Source organism: Leucoraja erinacea, chromosome 18, assembly GCF_028641065.1.
Source record: "Leucoraja erinacea ecotype New England chromosome 18, Leri_hhj_1, whole genome shotgun sequence".
Lineage (NCBI taxonomy): Eukaryota > Metazoa > Chordata > Chondrichthyes > Rajiformes > Rajidae > Leucoraja > Leucoraja erinaceus.
In genome coordinates this window covers 25,339,376-25,358,100 of record NC_073394.1, presented here as the reverse complement: position 1 = coordinate 25,358,100, position 18,725 = coordinate 25,339,376, and the positions used below count along the sequence as shown (strand labels likewise).

The 18,725-nt window shown below is 39.8% G+C and overlaps 1 protein-coding gene across 1 annotated transcript in view; it reads left to right on the top strand.

The window, feature by feature from the left end:
* The window catches only part of LOC129706006 (titin-like), a 174,445-nt gene that overhangs the window by 29,387 nt on the left and 126,333 nt on the right, over positions 1-18,725 (top strand). Inside the window, 2 exon segments of the mRNA XM_055649976.1 lie at positions 8,713-8,731; positions 16,984-17,285. Of these exon segments, the coding sequence (XP_055505951.1) occupies positions 8,713-8,731; positions 16,984-17,285 (321 nt within the window).

Below are 18,725 nucleotides of genomic sequence, written 5' to 3'. Positions count from 1 at the left end.
TGATCTACACAAGCTATCCTGACCTTTCTGATGACCTTTAAGTAGTTCTTGGCTCCATACACTGTGATAACCTCTTCCTGATCTCATCTGATCTGACTGTCCATATGTGACTGGAAATTCTCCACTGAAAAATACTTTCTTTTGATTCCAACTGGCAATGCCATCTTTGTCTACATTTCTTCTCCTCCACTCCCTACGTTTGATTGCAGCTGTTCAAACCTGGTTTCTCCAAATCTGTTTCTCCAGTCAATATATTTTGTGAGGATTTAAGCCTGTGTGTGTGTGTGTGTGTGTGTGTGTGTGTGTTTGTGTAGCTGTGCACAAATTTCTCGTATTATCTGGAATGGAACTGCGCCCCTTTGATGCTAAGGACTGCAGTTCCTTAGATGGTTCACAAAGATTGTCAATGATCCTTTGCTTGTGTTGAAGGATCCCACTGATTGAACCTCAAAACAATTGCAGTTGCTTTCTATTTATACGAGGGAGTTGTTTAGTCCCTTTGATTCCATTCATTCAGAAATACCCTGAAATGCCATCTTTTAATTTAGTTTATTATTGTCGCGTGTGCCGAGGTACCGTGAAAAACTCTTTTATTGCGTACTATCCAGACAGCAAAAAGGCTATACATGATTGCAATTAAGCTCCAGAGTGCCTTTTGCAATTTCTCTAGCTGTCACTTTAAATCAATCAGCATGATGAAAATCAACATTTCAAAATATGCTGTGGCCTCTTTGCACAGGAACTTGGAAAAGTTATCTGCAGTAGCATTCTGTTTTAAAGTTTGATGCTCACTGTCGTAATCAAACAGAGACTGACGGCCAATTTTGACACCATCAAAAATGGCTAGCTGGGAATTGTAGTCTGCAGCAAGACTAAAAAGCCATCCTTGTGTGTAAATAAGTAATGTCAAATATAATCGTTAATGTTGCCTTTTTGATCTGTGTATAATTATTTGTGCTTTTAGTCAATGCACAAGAAGCATATATGATTGGTTGGTTATGATCCCGATCCAATGAATGAATGTTTCTGGCTTCAACACGAAAAATTGAGGCATCATGGGAACGGTTCAAGCCCTTTGTATGGCATAGTGGGCCAAGGCTGGTCTTACACTCATAATACACTAATTGTCTGTAGTTTGCCGTTTTGGTTCAATGGTACTTTATTATCACATGTACTGCTGTACAATGGAATACAGTTCAGTAAATTGTTACCAAACATAAATACAATCCCAGATTAAGTACAAAGTGTATAGTCATAGCCCACTGAGACCATATAAAGGCTTTCCAGGTTTTGGCGTCATTAAATGATGAGGATCATTTGTGCCATTCTCCACTATTATTATCCTTTGGGTGGAAGAGGCAGGTAGGATGCCACCATTAATCAGGACCTGGATCAATCACATTAATATTAGACAATAGACAATAGGTGCAGGAGTAGGCCATTCGGCTCTTTGAGCCAGCACCGCCATTCAATGTGATCATGGCTGATCATCCCCAATCAGTACCCCGTTCCTGCCTTTTCCCCATATCCCCTGACTCCGCTATCTTTAAGAGCCCTATCCAGCTCTCTCATGAAAGCATCCAGAGAACCGGTCTCCACCACCCTCTGAGGCAGAGAATTTCACAGACTCACACCTCTCTGTGAGAAAAAGTGTTTTCTTTCCTTGTCTCCATTCTAAACAGATTACTCCTTATTCTTAAACTGATGCCCCTGGTTCTGGACTCCCCCAACATCGGGAACGTGTTTCCTGCCTCTACCTAGTCCAAACCCTTAACAATCTTATATGTTTCAATAAGATACCCTCTCATCCTTCTAAACTTCAGAGTGTACAAGCCCAGCTGCTCCATTCTCGCAGCATATGACAGTCCCGCCATCCCGGGAATTAACCTTGTAAACCTATGCTGCACTCCCTCAATAGCAAGAATGTCCTTCCTCAAATTAAGGGACAAAAACTGCACACAATACTCCAGGTGTGGTCTCACTAGGGCTCTGTACAACCGCAGAAGGACCTCTTTGCTCCTATATTCGATTCCTCTTGTTATAAAGGCCAAAATGCCATTCGCTTTCTTCACTGCCTGCTGTACCTGCATGCTTACTTTCATAGACTGATGAACAAGAACACCCAGATCCCATTGTACTTCCTCTTTTTCCAACTTGACACCATTTAGATAGTAAATGTGGCAGCTTTTTGTTGTTGTACAATTTTATATTCATTTTCAAGAGCTGGGTATTGATGGCAAGCACAGCATGTATTGCTAATCTCTAACAGCCTGTGAGGAGGCCATGGACCGCTGATGTGTACAATTGCAGTCCCTCCCACAGTGGCATCAGACATGGAGGTCCTGGATTTAGACCCACTGACAATGAAAGATGGGCAATGTATTTCCAAGTCAGGATAGTCGATAATACTGCTCTCATGTGTCTGCTGCCCTATGGAAATAATGGTGGTTGGGAAATGTTGTTAGATTCTGGCGGAAAAATGGCAGATGGAGTTTAACCCTTATCAACATTGATGTACCGAGAGATCTTGGGGTCCAATTCTTTAACTCCCTGAAAATGGCAGCACAAGTAGATAGAGTGGTAAAGAGTTTGCCTTCATTGGTCGGGACACTGAGTGTAAGTCAGAAAACAATAAAAGCAGCTTTATAGGACTTTGGTTAGGTCGCATTTGGAGTATTGCATGCAGTTCTGGTTCTTGGGAAAGGGTGCAGAGGTGGTTTGCCAGAATGATGCCTGGATTTGGGAGTATTAGCTACAGGGAGAGGTTGGGCAGATATGATGATTGATTCAAAACAGAACACTGATTTGGATGAATATTGCTAGTGGATACCAATTTATCACCGTGTACACTGAGGTGCTTATAATGAACGCAGGTCGGGCCCTGGGGTACGATATTGGTAGGCAGCAATGATAAAACAACTGAAACTCTTTCCCTCCCATCTAATCCCTCTGATATTGTATGACTCTTGTTTTGAATTGTTGTCCTTTTCCATTGCCAAATCCATTTTTGTCAAATGAGTAATAGCTTGCAAGTTGAACCAGTCATGGTGAGATTTACATCATCCCAAAGGACAAAAGCAGATCTGCTAGTTGAATAGGTAACATTTAAAAAAATCCTAAACACTTTTCTTTTCATCTTATCAGTACAATGGTCTTCGTAGTTTCTTCATGCTATTCATCTTTTTGTTCGTAATGTGATGTCGCTGAAGTGTTTTTTTTAAATCAGCTATTATTTGGAAGGACCATATCCGTGCGTGTTTGGCATAATTTTATATATTTGATGTATTATTAAAGAGATTCAACAAAGCTAAATTTAAATATGAAAATGCTCAAAGTGATAATTAATTATCTCAGGACTGAGCTTTTAGAATAAAAAAAACAGGGATTCGGCTGAATTCACTGTGCTATAAAGACAATTATTTAGGCATTGCGAAAATAACAAGTCCTCTTCATAAAATCTCCTGCAAACCTGTCATGTATTCGTTCCCTTTCTGAATGATAACATTTCTTATTAATTTTGCTGAGCTGAATAGACGTAGTGAGCATCGACTTTGTCCTGTGAACACTTTTACATTTAATATTGATGCTTTTGTATTAGAAGTTCCTTTTTAGATTGTAATAAACTCTGATGTGGTCTTCTCTATTTGAAATACTTCTTAATGAATTGAGGATCTCAGGATAATTGGAACAATGAACCCTGTTGAAGAATAGAGACGTCAAGGCACAGGGAAGTTCTCTTATTCTATCAATTATAAAACAGCTTCTTGTTTTAAATGCGTGTGTTCTGTTTCTGGTTAGTGTGGTATGGAATAGATAACAATGTAAGGATCATTGTGCAGGAGCTGAGTCACTTCCTCATGCTCTTGAGTTTTACACAACACCAGTCTGTTGTGATAATGTGTGTGACATCTTGAATTCAAAGTATGAAGTGGATTAGTTTTGGGATAATCTTTATTGTATTTGTTTCAGCAAAAAAACAAATTTCTGTTTGGAATTATGATCCTCTTTATAGCTTTATTGTCTTCCGTTAATTTACAGACCCATAGTTGATAGAGAGGATTGTGTTCCTTTATTTAAAAGACAGATATATATTTGCAATAGGCAGCTCAGAGGGTCACTAAATTGAAGATTTCCTTGAATGAGGAACGATTAGGTAGGTTGAACCTAAACTCATGGAACTTTGAAAAAATGCAGTGTGAACTTACTGAAATGTATACAATTCTGAGAGGACTTTACGGAATAATGCTGAGAGAATGTTTTCTCTTGGGGAACAAGAAGGCGTAAGACATTGTCATTTAAGATTGCGTCAAAAGCTTTGTGCATTTTAAATAGTTCTCTTGCCCCGGAGAGATGTGTAGGCCAACCCATCAAATACATAGACCATTTTTTGTGCCATACAGAAAGCCAGGCTATGTGGAGCAGATAAGAAAATGTAGTTGAAGCCAAGATCAGACATCCCACAATCATTTTGAATGGCAAAACAAAATCGAGGGGGCTGCAGGGCTTCCCCTATTTTTTTTAAATATTATGATCTTTTATGACCACTTGAATGTCCAGTATTGTCTCATTTCCACGAATGATGTGCCAAAAGATGCTTTACTGCCTTGAATAGTTTTGAATAACTCTGCCTTGATTTTGTGCTCGTGTCTGGAGATGGCCCGGGACTCGGGATTTTCTGACCTGAGCATTAATTGTACACCTGAGCCAAAGTATTTTATACCTGGAATTCACATAATTTTAATCGCCCTAAATTTTATCCCTTTAATCCACCCTCTGATACTTACCTAGGCTTTCCCATTTATAGATCCATTGAGATTTTGGAAATCTGCTTTTTACAGGTAACATACAACATCCTTTCACTGCAACATTTACATTATTCACTGCACTTCATTACAGTTAGATTCTCCTGTATTAGTTAAAGTGGATTTTCTTGTCTGTATTTCTCATTGGTTTTGTCAGTGACCAAATGTATTTTGTTGTTCAATTGAAAGATAATTTGGTTCGAATGATCATTGGTATGAATGGTTGATCCTTTTCAATTAATGTTGATTGGTGTACCCTCACCTGTGGTCTGTATTCCCATTCTGAATTGTCCTTCCTAAAAATGAGATGACTTGCCTTCATTTTTCATCTCAAATGAGGCGATAGACTTCAAAGAGAGGATAGAAATATTCCCAGTGCTGAAAAGCTTTATCTGTTTGCTCAGTGTCTTGTTTTATTTTGGGTTGCCATTATTCCCATTTTTTTAAACGAATTTAAATACATTAAAGGCACTTACTTGGCAGTACATCCTGTAGAACGATGCACCAACGCAACTTGTTTTTGTAATTATCTTATTGTTGCTTACCATTTGAGGTTTATATATATATATATATATCTCAATTCGTTTGTCGCAACATATACCATCCAATAAGCTGTTTCCTATTTCATGTCCATTTTCCTCAGCTTTTATTATTCCAAATTTTCTCCACTCACTGTGACGATAAATTGTGAGTTCATTCTGACCAGCTATCGTCCATTTTCTTTCTTAATTAGCTACTTTTTGCATGGAGGCCTAGCCAGTTTCGCAATAAACTTAGTTAGTGTTGTAATTTGGCAAAACAGAGAGGAAATGATTAATATTTACACAAAACTTTTTTTTACCCTTGTTGATTTTAAGCAAACATTACTTGAAATCTTGCAAAGTAAGAAAATATGGAATTTGTTCAGTTTATGCTGTTCACATGAAGTGTAAAAACTAAAAGTTACCATTCGCTCTGTCGGGTCCATGGCCCGTCCACATCCAAATACAAGCAAATATTTATTACATCTATTGCAGAAATTTGCATTTTCACAGTAAATCTAAGGGTTTTGATTTTGTTGACTACACTAAAGGAAATAAAAATGTTCCTGTTTCCATGTTCCATACACCTATTATTTGCATATAACTTACACTAATTTTCTGGTTCACTAAGGTGATTTAATGGCAGTTTTTGGGACATGATTTGTCTGTGGTAAGGAATAAAATACATTTGCGTCCTTAGAACTTCTCAAAATGCTCTTCTGTATTCATTACTGCACTTCGAAATAACATCGGACTAGTCCAGTTATTCTGCACTATTGATTCCTTTTATTTTGAATCGTTTATAAGTGCTCCATTCGCCTTCAAGTGCAATGGTTGTCACGCTGGATCCAGTTTGTTAGGTGGACAAGCTTGGCATCCAACAGAAACTGAATGATCGATCAGTTAAACTACTTTTAATGTGATCTTGGAGCGAGTTGTGTTAGTCAGGAAAGGTTTTCTACACTTCATCAAATATTCCCGTGAAATCTTTCATCTCTCTTTCAAATCAAATTATTTCAAAATTATATCTGAAAGGTAATATCTGCAACAGGTAATATCCCAACATACAGGCCTGAAATGCTAACCATAATTTAATTCCTATGATCTCAAATTTCGATGCGTATGCTAAAATAATCTCAATTGGATGGATTTACTTTCACTTCCTTACTGCTAAACCATATTTACCTTGTTTATTACAGCCAATTAACAATCATCATTTTTGGAGATGATCTCATGATTTATAAAACATATCATGTACCCCCAATCCCCTTGCAGTATTTCTTCTGAGGTCATGCAAATGTGACGATCAGGCAAATGATCAAAATTTACCTATGACAATAGGTCAGCTAATAATAAATTTAAATTTAAGGAACCCACATTCAAAACTTACTGGCCAATTTGCATGAGATTTGTTTGCTGTTTACATGGTGGAACTTCAAGAATTGTCCTTAAATTTGCTGGACTGCAAAGAGGAGAAAATTGTTATTGTTATTTATCTCTTTCTACGTATCAAATATTAAGTCAGGGATAGGATTGGATTTTTAAGTTCTGAATGACATCTAGACTAACGCTTAAAGAATTGCTATTTGAGTGAGTTGTGAGAGGTTGGCAAATCATACTTCAATAAGAATAATCAATTGAAAGCTTAATTTTACTTGACCGTGTAGAATGGTTGAGCAGGTTTTTCCATCAAATACTTTAACGTGCTGGAATATAAGTATTCTCATAAAATATTAGTTGACTATGGTCTCATGGCTATGTTGAAGAGCCAGCGTATTTCAGCAGGACCTTCATATATTTATGTATAAATCAATTTTATAACATCAGAGCTGACCACAGCACAGATTTTGAGCATTCTGGCATTCCATATTCCCTTTGCAATTGCTCAGATGCAAATCTTTTTCATTTCTCCAGTTTCCTGCTTAATTAGAACTTCTTCACCATAGATTTTAGCTCCTTACCTTTTTTTTGAAAATTTCATTCCACTTGGCATGTTGTTAGGTAAACTCTGATCAACTGACATCATGTGCAAAGGATCAATGGTTGTGAAGCTCTGATCCACCATCACTACACAGTCAAACACAGTGGTTTCATGTCAACAAAATGGAAGCAGTGGTAAGGGAACAATAATAAAGGTTCCTGGACTATCTGGCAGTTCGATAGTTAATGAACCACATGATCAGCAAAATGAAATGCAAAGAACCGCAGAGGTTACTCAGCAAGTCAGCTTTTATGGATTTTTTTTTTTAGTTTCTGACAAAAGGCATCAGACTTTAAATGTTTAAGATGTTCTCTTTCCTCAGATGCTTGGGGAATCTCAAATAGTCGAGGGATTAGCTTTAAGATGAGAGAGGGAAAGTTTTTAAAGGGGATGTGTGAGGTAAGTTTTTACACAGTTAGTGGTAGGTGCAGGGGTGGTGGTGGAAGCAGATATGATAGTGATATCTAAGAGGCTTTTAGATCGACATATAAATATGCAGAGAATGAAGGGGTGTAGATTTTTTTAAATTTAATTCATTGTCACATGTACCGAGGTACAGTGAAAAGCTTTTGTTGTGTACTAACCAGACAACGGAGGGGTGTAAATATTGGGCAGAAGGGATTAGTTCAATTTGGCATCCTGTTTGGCACAGACATGTTTGGAGGACCTGTTATTGTGCAGTACTGTTCTATGTCTGACATGGTGCGAACACTCGCTGTGTTTATTTTTGGATCCAGATGTTATAGCTTCCAACCCTGATCCATCCTACGATAGTGCATTTGTTCTCATGGGTGTGAACATGCATTCACACGGAGGAAAATAAATGAGTCGTGATTGCTATCAAGCGACTCCAGTTGGAAAATGCACTATATGGTGATTAGGTGAGAGCAGAGCAAACCTCCACTCTAACATTTAGTTTGAGCTTAAAATGTAAAGGAACGTTTTGTGAAATCAGCATGTTAAAATTCCATGTTGGTTGTGTACTGGATAATAATCCAGAGATCGGGTTTAACAATCCAAAAACATCAATTAAAAATCCCTTTGATGTATACAGTTAAATACTTAAATTATATTGGAATAAAAATTCTGTCGTCAATGTTAGTGATTTTGCAAACCACTGAATTATTATAGCAGATCTTTTTGTTCATGTGTCCTCAAGAGAAGGATATCTGCCACACTTTATGACCAAAGATCCATACCAATGCATAGTAACTGATATTGCCCCAAATGTGAAATGACCTGGTAAACCATTGTTCAGGAGCAATTAACATTTATGGATGGATAATAAATACTGACGGTGTTTCCTATGAGGTATCAAATAAGCTTGTACCATCTGGCAAAGAATTGGCAAAGGAGGAAAACTGATATTTTTCTAATGCGTTCTTTATTTATTTTCTTCCCCTTTTAGAGCATCATCACTTCTGAATGTAAGTATTTTTTTATTATATTAGTAATATTTATTTATACCTTTTAGTCTATTGATTCCCATACGTATGCAGCAATATTTGAGTGGTGGGGGGGGGGGGGGGGGGAGCTCAAACTGATAAACGGTCAAAACACATTGACAGAGGATTCTCTTTTCATTGGAAAAGAAATGCTCTTCATTTCCCTAATATTTCTGCATCTACCAATTGGTTCACTGTTCCCTTGACTAACTAAGCATCTTTATTTCCATTAAAATCAAGGACCTATAGCCCCAGTAACTTTCCCTGGCAACGTCCTCCTCTCCACTATCTCCAGAATCACAGAAAGCAGATATGCCAGACGGCTGGTGCACTCTTTCCCAGAAAACCCCACAGGAATCCTGAGGTCATTGACCAAAATCTCCTTAGTTGGCCAGGATTGCCCTAGAACACACAGTTAGCCCAAGATTTCTTCGTTGTTCTTGCTGTAGGTCATCTTGAACCTATTTTGTCTTTTTCAAAATCTTGAGAAACTCATGAGTATTCTGTCACTAAAGTTAGGACCGACCTTTAAATGTATCTTCCCCTCGATAATTTTGTCAAACATTTGTGATTCCTTCCAATTCACGCTCAGACTATTTAACTTCCTCTAATCTCTCCCTCTCCTTCTCTGCTTATCTTGTTCATGAGACACAACTTCTGCTCATTTAACCAATGTTCCTGTATACTGCTAACTTTCCTTTCTGATTCATGTGTTGGCTAATGTTCCCACAGGTTTGCTCTCACCTTTAATATTGTCTGCCTCTTCAAACTCTTGTAATCAAATGCCTCCTCATAAATCAACCCATGGCCCATTCACCCCTGCAAACTGCTGCATTTCCTCCATCCTCCTCTGTTTTCTTATCTGTAAACATGTAACACCCCAAATTAATTTTGATATTTTTTTGGTACTCTTTGTTTTAATCAGTCCAGTTGTGCTTCTGCCTTGTCACACAGCAAGGAAGCTTATTTGCAAAGTCCGTGATGACATTCTTAATGATTATGACAGTCATTTCTTATCCTCCTTCTGAAGAAAAAAGAAACTGCGAATGCTGGAATTGTGAGTGTAAAACAAATGGCTGGAGGAAGTCAGTGGTTCAGGGAGCATCTGTGGAGGGAAGTGGGCAGATGATGTTTTGGGTCTTAATCCACTGAATTCCTCTAGCAATTTATTTTTTAACTCATCCTCCTTGTCATGGTGTGTAAAGGCAAGATATTCCTTATACGTGTTTGTAATGTTATTAATTTTCATTATGTTTTAACATGTTTCAATCAATGTTCTTAACATTTTATTGTTTTTAATTATTGACAGCATTTTAATAGTCTGTAAGCGTCTGAGTATTAGAGACATGTTTATAAACAATGAAAATGCCTCATTGAAAGTAGGTGAGGGTCTTGTATCAGGGTTTTTTTGAGGCATGACCTTGGTAGTTCATTTGCAAGCTGCTGCTGAGGCTTCATGATGCTCCACAGAAAATAAAGACTTTCTGGGAGCACTCAGAGCCCACATGCCATGGTGCACCGATGAGCTGGGAGACGCCTTCCTGTAGAAGATTGTGCCCAGGACCTTGCCTGTTTGCATTATTTCTACGATGCTATAGAAATGCAAGAAGTTTTTTTTAGTATTGTTTTTGTTGTTAAAATAACTCAGCCGCATTTAGAATAGATGTGAAGAAGGGTCCCGGCTTGAATCGTTGATCTATTCCCTTCCACAGATGCTGCCTGACCTGCTGAGTTCCTCCAGTAATTTGTTTTTTTGTTGGCTCAAGATTACCGCATCTGCAGTTTCTTGTGTCTATATGATAGGTATTCTTCAGACAAACTTCTCCTTGCAATCTCCCTTGTTTTTTGGTGACGATATCAGAATTTGACACTTTTTAACTGGTGCTGGAAACAGCTTTGTGTTATGATATGTTCACAGCAACATAACCCGGGAATGGAACACTAGCACCACCTTGTGATCTCAAACAGAAATACTACTTCCAGCACAGAACCTCTCATCCACTCAGTCTCCCAACAAATGATCTGAAAATCTTCAATGACATAATGCCTGTTAAAGCATATTAAACCTCTAATCATAAGTCTTAAATCCATGTAATATTCAATCCCATCACAATGTTGTTTTTTTTTAAGTGGTAAATTTGCAGTTCTGTTGAAGCTTATGTCATCAATTGGAGTTAATAGATGTAACTAACACAAAGCAAGTGCATTATTTTTTACATGGCTGTTCACTTTCAAATGCACAGAACTCGTGGGGCATTAGCCTTGAATTAAACAGCAGCTAAATGTTGAGAGTCCTGAGCTCATCAGACATCACCAAGGCCTAAAATCCATTGATTTTAATTAAGAGTTCTATGTGATCCCTAAAGTTCACCATGCCAACAGATATTTTTTCTTATTCTGGTGTAATCAAAATTATGACTACGTTTAAAAAAAAAATAGGACTATTGATCAATCTTTGTTAGTGTACTCACTAAAATGAAAAGAAAGCAAATAGTTTTATTGTGGCTTTGAAGTGCTGCGTGTTGTTATGAGGGCATGGCTGCTGCAATACAGTCACCATCAACATCCTTGGGATCACCATCGAACAGAAACATGATGGAAAGGTTATATTCATATTTTGATTATGCCAATAACTCAGAGGCTAGGTATCCCTTTGCTAAGAAATCCTGATGCCCAAGGCCTTTTCACCATCTGCACGTCAAGAGAATTGTAGAAGAGTCAGCACGTGGCTAGTGGTTTCAATAACTCAAGCTCAACACCTTCCAAGACAAATTAGAGTAAAACAATAATCCAGTACCTTTGGGACTTTGGTAGTGCAAGACTTGCAGACTTTCTTTTGGATGCTACTCCTATTAAAAGCTGAACACGCATTTATTTCACTCTTTTGAAGTATGATAAATTTCCCCCCCAACCCGGTGAGATTAAATGAAGTACAAAATATGCAAGCACTCTGGATCCTGCCTCTGACCAAAATCTACTCCTGATCGTGAGTCTGACACATACTTGCCTTGCATTCTGGACCACGGGCCCAGATTATGGGCTAATGTGCCGGATGCTCGGAGTTTACTAGAGACAATTTGACTCTCTTCTGGTGAGTTTCAAATAACTGGAGACTCTGGACTTTGCGGATTGCTTCCCATATTTCAGAAGCGAGCAAGGGCACACATTGAAGACACAATACACCATCTCATCCAATATGCCAACACAGATTTATGGTGAAAAAGAATTTAAACCAATATCTCATACTCAATACCAAGCATCTTGAAAGGCATGATGTACTTCAAGCCTTTCTCATCAGGCATGTGGATGCATCATTTCTCATCTACTTATTTATGTTCTGCTTTCTTTTCTCCTGCACCATCGCCCCTTTATTGTTATTTGATCTCTTACTTTCCACCCCTATGATTGACCTATTTAATCCCCCTCCTCTTAATCCTCCTGCCTGCTCCTCTCCCCTGAGTATTAGAATAAAAGCAGCAAATGCAACTTTGCTGAAATACTGTACTCCAAATAAGCAGGTATCTTTTGTCATTTGTCACCAAGGTGTTGTGTGGACATGCAAGGGCTGTTGATCCTGAGCCACCAGCTATAAGTTGGAGATCAAGTTCCCATTTCATTCAACCCCTGTCTTGAGTGGGAATAGTTTATTTCAAAAGAATTGGAGGGAAGCCAAAATTAAAATGAGAGAGAATGAGAGCGTCTGAGGAAAGATAAGCAACCTGCATAAATGAGAATCCGAAAGTGTTCCATGAATAAATAGCAAAAGGACAGTGCATGGATTTCAAGAGTTCAAGAGAGTTTTATTGTCATGATAGGACAATGACATTTTTGCTTTGCTTTAGCACACCAGAACATAGTAGGCACTAATACTGAACAGATCAGTGTGTCCATATACCATTGCATAAATATATACATACATGAATAATTAAACTGATAAAGTGCAAATAAACAGATTATTGGCTATTAATGTTCAGAGTTTTGTCCGAGCCGACTTTAATAGCCTGATGGCTGTGGGGAAGAAGCTGGTTCCTGAACCTGGTCGTTGCAATCTTCAGGCTCCTGTACCTTCTACCTGAAGGTAGCAGGGAGATGAGTGTGTAGCCAGGATGGTGTGGGTCCTTGATGATGCTGCCAGCCGTTTTGAGGCAGCGACTGTGATAGATCCCCTCACTGGATGGGAGGTCGGACCCAATGATGGACTGGGCAGTGTTTACTACTTTTTGTAGTCTTTTCCGCTCCAGGACGCTCATGTTTCCGAACCAAGCCACGATGCAATCTGTCAGCATACTCTCTACTGTGCACCTGTAGAGGTTAGAGAGAGTCCTCCTTGAAATACCGACTCTCCGTAATCTTCTCAAGAAATAGAGGCGCTGATGTGCTTTCTTTATGATTGCATCACTGTTCTCGGACCAGGAAAGATCTTCAGAGATATGCACACCCAGGAATTTAAAGCTCTTGATCCTTTCCCCCATCGACCCATTGATATAAACGGGACTGTGGGCCCCCATCCTCTCCCTTCCAAAGTCCACAATCAGTTCCTTGGTATTGCTGGTGTTGAGGGCCAGGTTATGTGCTGGCACCATTTGGTCGGTCGATCTCGCTTCTGTACTCTGACTCGTCCCCATCAGTTATATGTCCCACAATGGTGGTATCGTCAGCGAACTTGATGATGGAGTTTGCACTATGACCGGCTACGCAGTCATGAGTATAGAGTGAGTACAGCAGGGGGCTAAGCACGCAGCCTAGAGGTGCTCCCGTACTGATTGTTATCGAGGCGGACACATTTCCACCAATACGTACTGACTGTGGTCTGTGAATGAGGAAGTCGAGGATCCAATTTCAGAGAGAGTTTGTTAACCAGAGGGGATGATTGTATTAAATGCCGAGCTGTAATCAATGAATAACTGCCTGACATATGAGTTTTTGTTGTCCAAGTGGTCCAGAGCGGAGTGGAGAGCCAGCGAGATCGCATCCACTGTTGATCTGTTGTGGCGGTAAGCGAACTGCAGAGGGTCCAGGTTTTTGTCGAGGTAGGAGTTGATTTGCGCCATGATCAACCTCTCAAAGCACTTCATTACCACAGACGTTAGTGCCACTGGTCGATAGTCATTGAGGCACGTCACCTTGCTCTTCTTGGGCACCAGTATAATTGATGCCCTTATAAAGCAGATGGGAACCTCAGAAGTGAGAGGTTGAAAATGTCAGTTAAAAACTCCAGCCATTTGGTCCGCACAGGTTTTTAAAACACGCCCGGGTATGCCATCAGGTCCAGGCGCTTTTCGAGGGTTTTCGTCGGCCTCTGTGACTGTGACTGAAATACCATCACAGCAATGGGAGCTTGAGAAGTCACATCAGTGTTCTCCCTGTGCGTAAAACGCATTGAGCTTGTCAGGGACTGATGGTTTGCCAATATTCGAGCTGCCTCCTGATCTCGCCTTGTAGGAGGTGATTGCATTCAAGCCCTGCCACAGCTGACGAACATCAGTCTCATCCTTCAGTTTGGAGGAGAAGTCCCTTTTGGCCTTTTTGATGGCCTTACCAAGGTCGTATCTGGACTTCTTGTAGACCTCTGTATCATCAGACATGAATGCCCGGTGTCTGGTCTTCAGAAGAGTGCGGATCTCAAAGTTCATCCAAAGCTTCTGATTGGGAAACACTTGGAAGGTTTTTGTAGGGATGCAGTCCTCCACACATTTCTTTATGAAGTCTGTAACAACTGTGGCGTATTCGTTCAGGTTTGTTGCCGACTCCCTGAACATTGCCCAGTCTACAGACTCCAAACAGTCCTGCAGTTGTTCCTCTGACCCCCCCCCCCCCCTGACCAGCTCTGTGCAGTCCTCACCTTGGGGGGGGTGCGCTCTTCAATTGCTGCCTGTAGGCAGGAAGAATCAGCCTACAGTATGGTCGGTATTTACCAAAGTGAGGGCGAGTGATAGAGGATAAGAAGGAACTGCAGATGCTGGAAAGTCAAAGAGAGACAAAAGTGCTGGAGAAACTCAGCGGGTGATTGTGGTGTAGCAGTGATCCTCTTGTGCAGCAGGAGACATGTTGGTGGAAGTTTGGGAATGATTTCTTCAGGTTGGCTTTATTGAAGTCCCCAGCTATGGTGGTGAACGCCTCGGGGTAAGATGTCTGGTGCTTGTTGACCAAGGTGTGCAACTCCTCCAGTGCCAGACGGACGTCTGCCTGGGGTGGGATGTAGACCGTGGTCAGGATGATGGAGGTGAATTCCCTTGGGAGGTAGAAGGGGCGGCACTTCACCGCCAGATGTTCGAGGTGTGGAGAGCAGGAGTTGGACAGAACTGTCATGTTTGAGCACCACGCAGAGTTGACCATGAGGCAGACGCCCACTCCTCTCCCGTTCCCTGATGCCAGTGTGCGATCCATACGGTGGATGGAGAACCCTTCAGGCTGGATCCATTTAGCACAAAAATGGGAGCTTGCACATTAATGCTAAAGGGCAGTGTTATGGTAGTAAATGCATACAAAGCACTTATCTTCACAAGGGAGGAGAGTGCTTCCAAATTAATAGTGAATGAGGAGCCGTCTGAGACACTGGATACATTAAGAATTGATAGCAAGTCATCATGAATTATGGAATGCACATAAGGATTTTGAGGAAAGTACAAGAGGAAATTGCAGAGACACTAACCTTGATCATTCAATGCTCTTTGGATATGAGGCAAGTGCCAGAACACTGGAGAGTGGCAAATGTTAATCCCCATTGTTGGGGAAAGGGAGTTAGGTTTAACTTTAGCAAATACAGACAAATCATTTTAACTTTGATGGTGGCAAAACTTTGGGAAACATTAGGAAAAGAGTAACAATCACCTGGAGGAACATGGATTAATGAAGTCAAGCCAGCATGGATTTGTTCCTGGTAAAACATCTTGATAGAATTTATCGATGAGTGTATTGCAGATGATATGTGGGCTTTTGATAAAGTGCTACATAATATGTGTATCTACAAAGTAGAAACACGTGACATAATAAAAGGACACTATGAATATTAAATTGACTAATGAGGAGACAGCAGAGGGCAGTGTTCTTTGGGCCATTGTTTTTCTTTCATCCATATTAAGGACCAGGAGTACAGACCCAAACTTTTAAATTTGCAGATGATACAAAATATGGTGGTATCAAGGAATCTAAGTGGGTGCGGTATCTGAGGATATGTGGAAATCATTTAAAGTGGCAGGTTGAGAATACGGCTAATACGACATCAGCAAATTTGCTCTGCCACTTTCAATTATTTCCCACTGTTCCGACACCCTTTTGGAATAATATCTATGATTCGGTATTGCCTCTTCTCATTCTCCACACCAAAATATATCAACTCACATTTCTCACATCAAACTTGTATCATGACCGCGTACTAACCTTCACTCTACACTGACATACTGGCAATCTTTCATCTTCCTGCAAAACTGATGCAGGGTCTGGACCTCAAACACCAACTTACATATTTTGCTTCCATGAATACTGCATGACCCATGAGTTCTTAAAGAAGTCTGTGGAGTAGTTTCCTACTTTATTTCTCAGCTATGTCAGTGGGAATGCCTCCATGAGGGAGATTAAACCATATCAAGGCAAAGTCATTTGGGTACGTAAAAATATAAGAAGGTAAAAGATTTGGTAGAAACTTTTTTTTATGTATGAGAAATACAGTTGACCGCATTGTGTTGAGTGTAGGCTATTTATGGAATGTCATGAAATTCCAACACTTATAATAGTTGGTCAATTGATTTATAGGTTAGGAAATATGTTGGAGCTGTTGCAGTAGCACTCACTACAATGCTTGGCTAATATTTTGATGGTTTTGTCATCTTGTTCGTTGTGAACTCATTGAGTTGTTTAGCATCACCATTTTTGAAGGGAATGTCGCAAGGGAATGTGCTCATTGCTCAGTTTTTCTGGTACATGGGATTTTGAGGTAAAACTTTGAGTGAAGGAAGCAGTTGATCAACGTATTGAATTGTCAATCAGTCACATGAAGTTGCTGATCTACATACACTCTATTGCATGAGATGTTAACTATAATCAGCCGAGCATGACTTCTGGTTTAAAAGACGGAGTTGTCTGTTTTGCCAATCATGTTTGTCTGAAATTTATGTGTTAGTAAGGTGAACAATGTGATGAGGACATTTAGCAGAATAAAATGGGCTTGAAGCATTCACTTGCATGTTATGCTTTCAGTTAATGTGTAAAAATATCCACTATGTTGTTTCACACAGGTGTTCCCAAGCCTGGAGAAATAGTGGTGTTGGACGTTACCAACAATTCCATCTCTCTGGAGTGGGGTCAGCCTTCAAATGTGACTGGCACTCAATACAAATTCAACATTACTTACAATTCTTCTGCCGAAGTAATGACCATAACAACAACAACAAACTCCGCTGTGTTAAACAGCTTAACGTCTGGAACCAATTACAATGTCAAGGTGGTGACGATCGATGTTAATAATACAGCAAGCGATCCTGTAGTTAAAAATATTGTTACAGGTAAGCAAACAGGTTGGTTTGAGTTTTCATTGAGCTGAAGATGTAATTTGCAACTAAGGCTGCAAAAGTTGGCAGAGGGAAAATAATATCTAACTTTTAATGCAAGCTCATTGGCATGAGCCTGAATGCATGATCTCCCTGGTTTATGTGGTCAGTATGGTGAAGAGGCCATTTGGTATACTTGTTTCATTGAGAAAAGGTAGTGACTACAAAAGTCAGGACATCATGTTAGTCATTGGTGAGACCACACAGAGTACTGTGTGCAGTTCTTGTCACCAAGCCATAGGAAGGGAGTCATTAAGTTAGAAAGGTTGCAGAAGAGATTTGCCAGCATGCCACTGGGACTTGTGGGCTTGAGTTACAGGGAGAGGCTTGGTAGGCATGAACTGTGGAGCGTAGGATACTGTGGGGTGACCTAACAAGTCTACAAAATCATGAGGGTCATAGATAAAATTAATGCTCACCAAATTTTTCCCAGGGTAGATGATTCGAAAACTAGAGGGCATAGGTTAGAGGAGAGAGATGTAAGAGGCACCTCGGGCATTGGTTTCACTCTGAGGGTAGTCTGGATCTTGTATGAGCTGTCACAGGAAGTTATGGAAGTGGGTGCAATTGCAACTTTCAAAAGACATTTGGCAGGTGTATGGATAAGAACAGTTTAGAGGGATATGGGCCAAAATGTAGGCAAATGAGGCCTTTGTGAGGATAGATGAGTTATGTTTCATGCAGAAGAGCTCTTTGACTCCCATTGCATCAGTACATTCAAGCAGGGAATTGTTGTGGTGAAATTTGTGTCTGGATTTATGTAAATGTGAATTCAAAGTGCCGGTCGGATAATAAAAAAGGCATAAAAGGGAAACAAATACTTCCCATATTAAATAGAGGCTCCAAGAGGAGTATCTTGTTGCTTTCTATTTAAATTGATGTCTTCTGCAAAAATAGACACACCTTCAGTCGATTGCTGTTCATGGGTGTTTATGCACCCCAGAGTCTGGGCATTATATGATGAGATCCCCCTTATGCCAAGCAGTGGAACCTGGGTTATTTCCAGTTTATCAGCTGTAACAGTTTTCAGTATTGATAAGGTGATTTCAGTATAAAGTTATGGGGACAAAATGTACATACTATTTACATTTAAAATATATAAATTTATTTTGTTTCTGCCCTGTTAATACTGTTCAGATTGTACCCACTTTGTTGTAATTATGCAACGTTGATGTCGAAACTCCAGGTGTTTTTTTTTTGTGCATTAAAACCTTGTTAGTTTTGCTTGTGGATGTGGACGCAATCCATGTTTCATTGCTTTGAACTCATGTTAGTGTAATGATTGACTTTGTTGCAATTCCATTGTTAAATATTTGACCCCATACATAATGGCTGAGTGGATAATGGAATACCTAGTGAAAAAGCGTACCTATCCAACCAACTGTTCTGACAGCTACCTTGTGCAACATAAATTAATGTCAAGCTAAAAT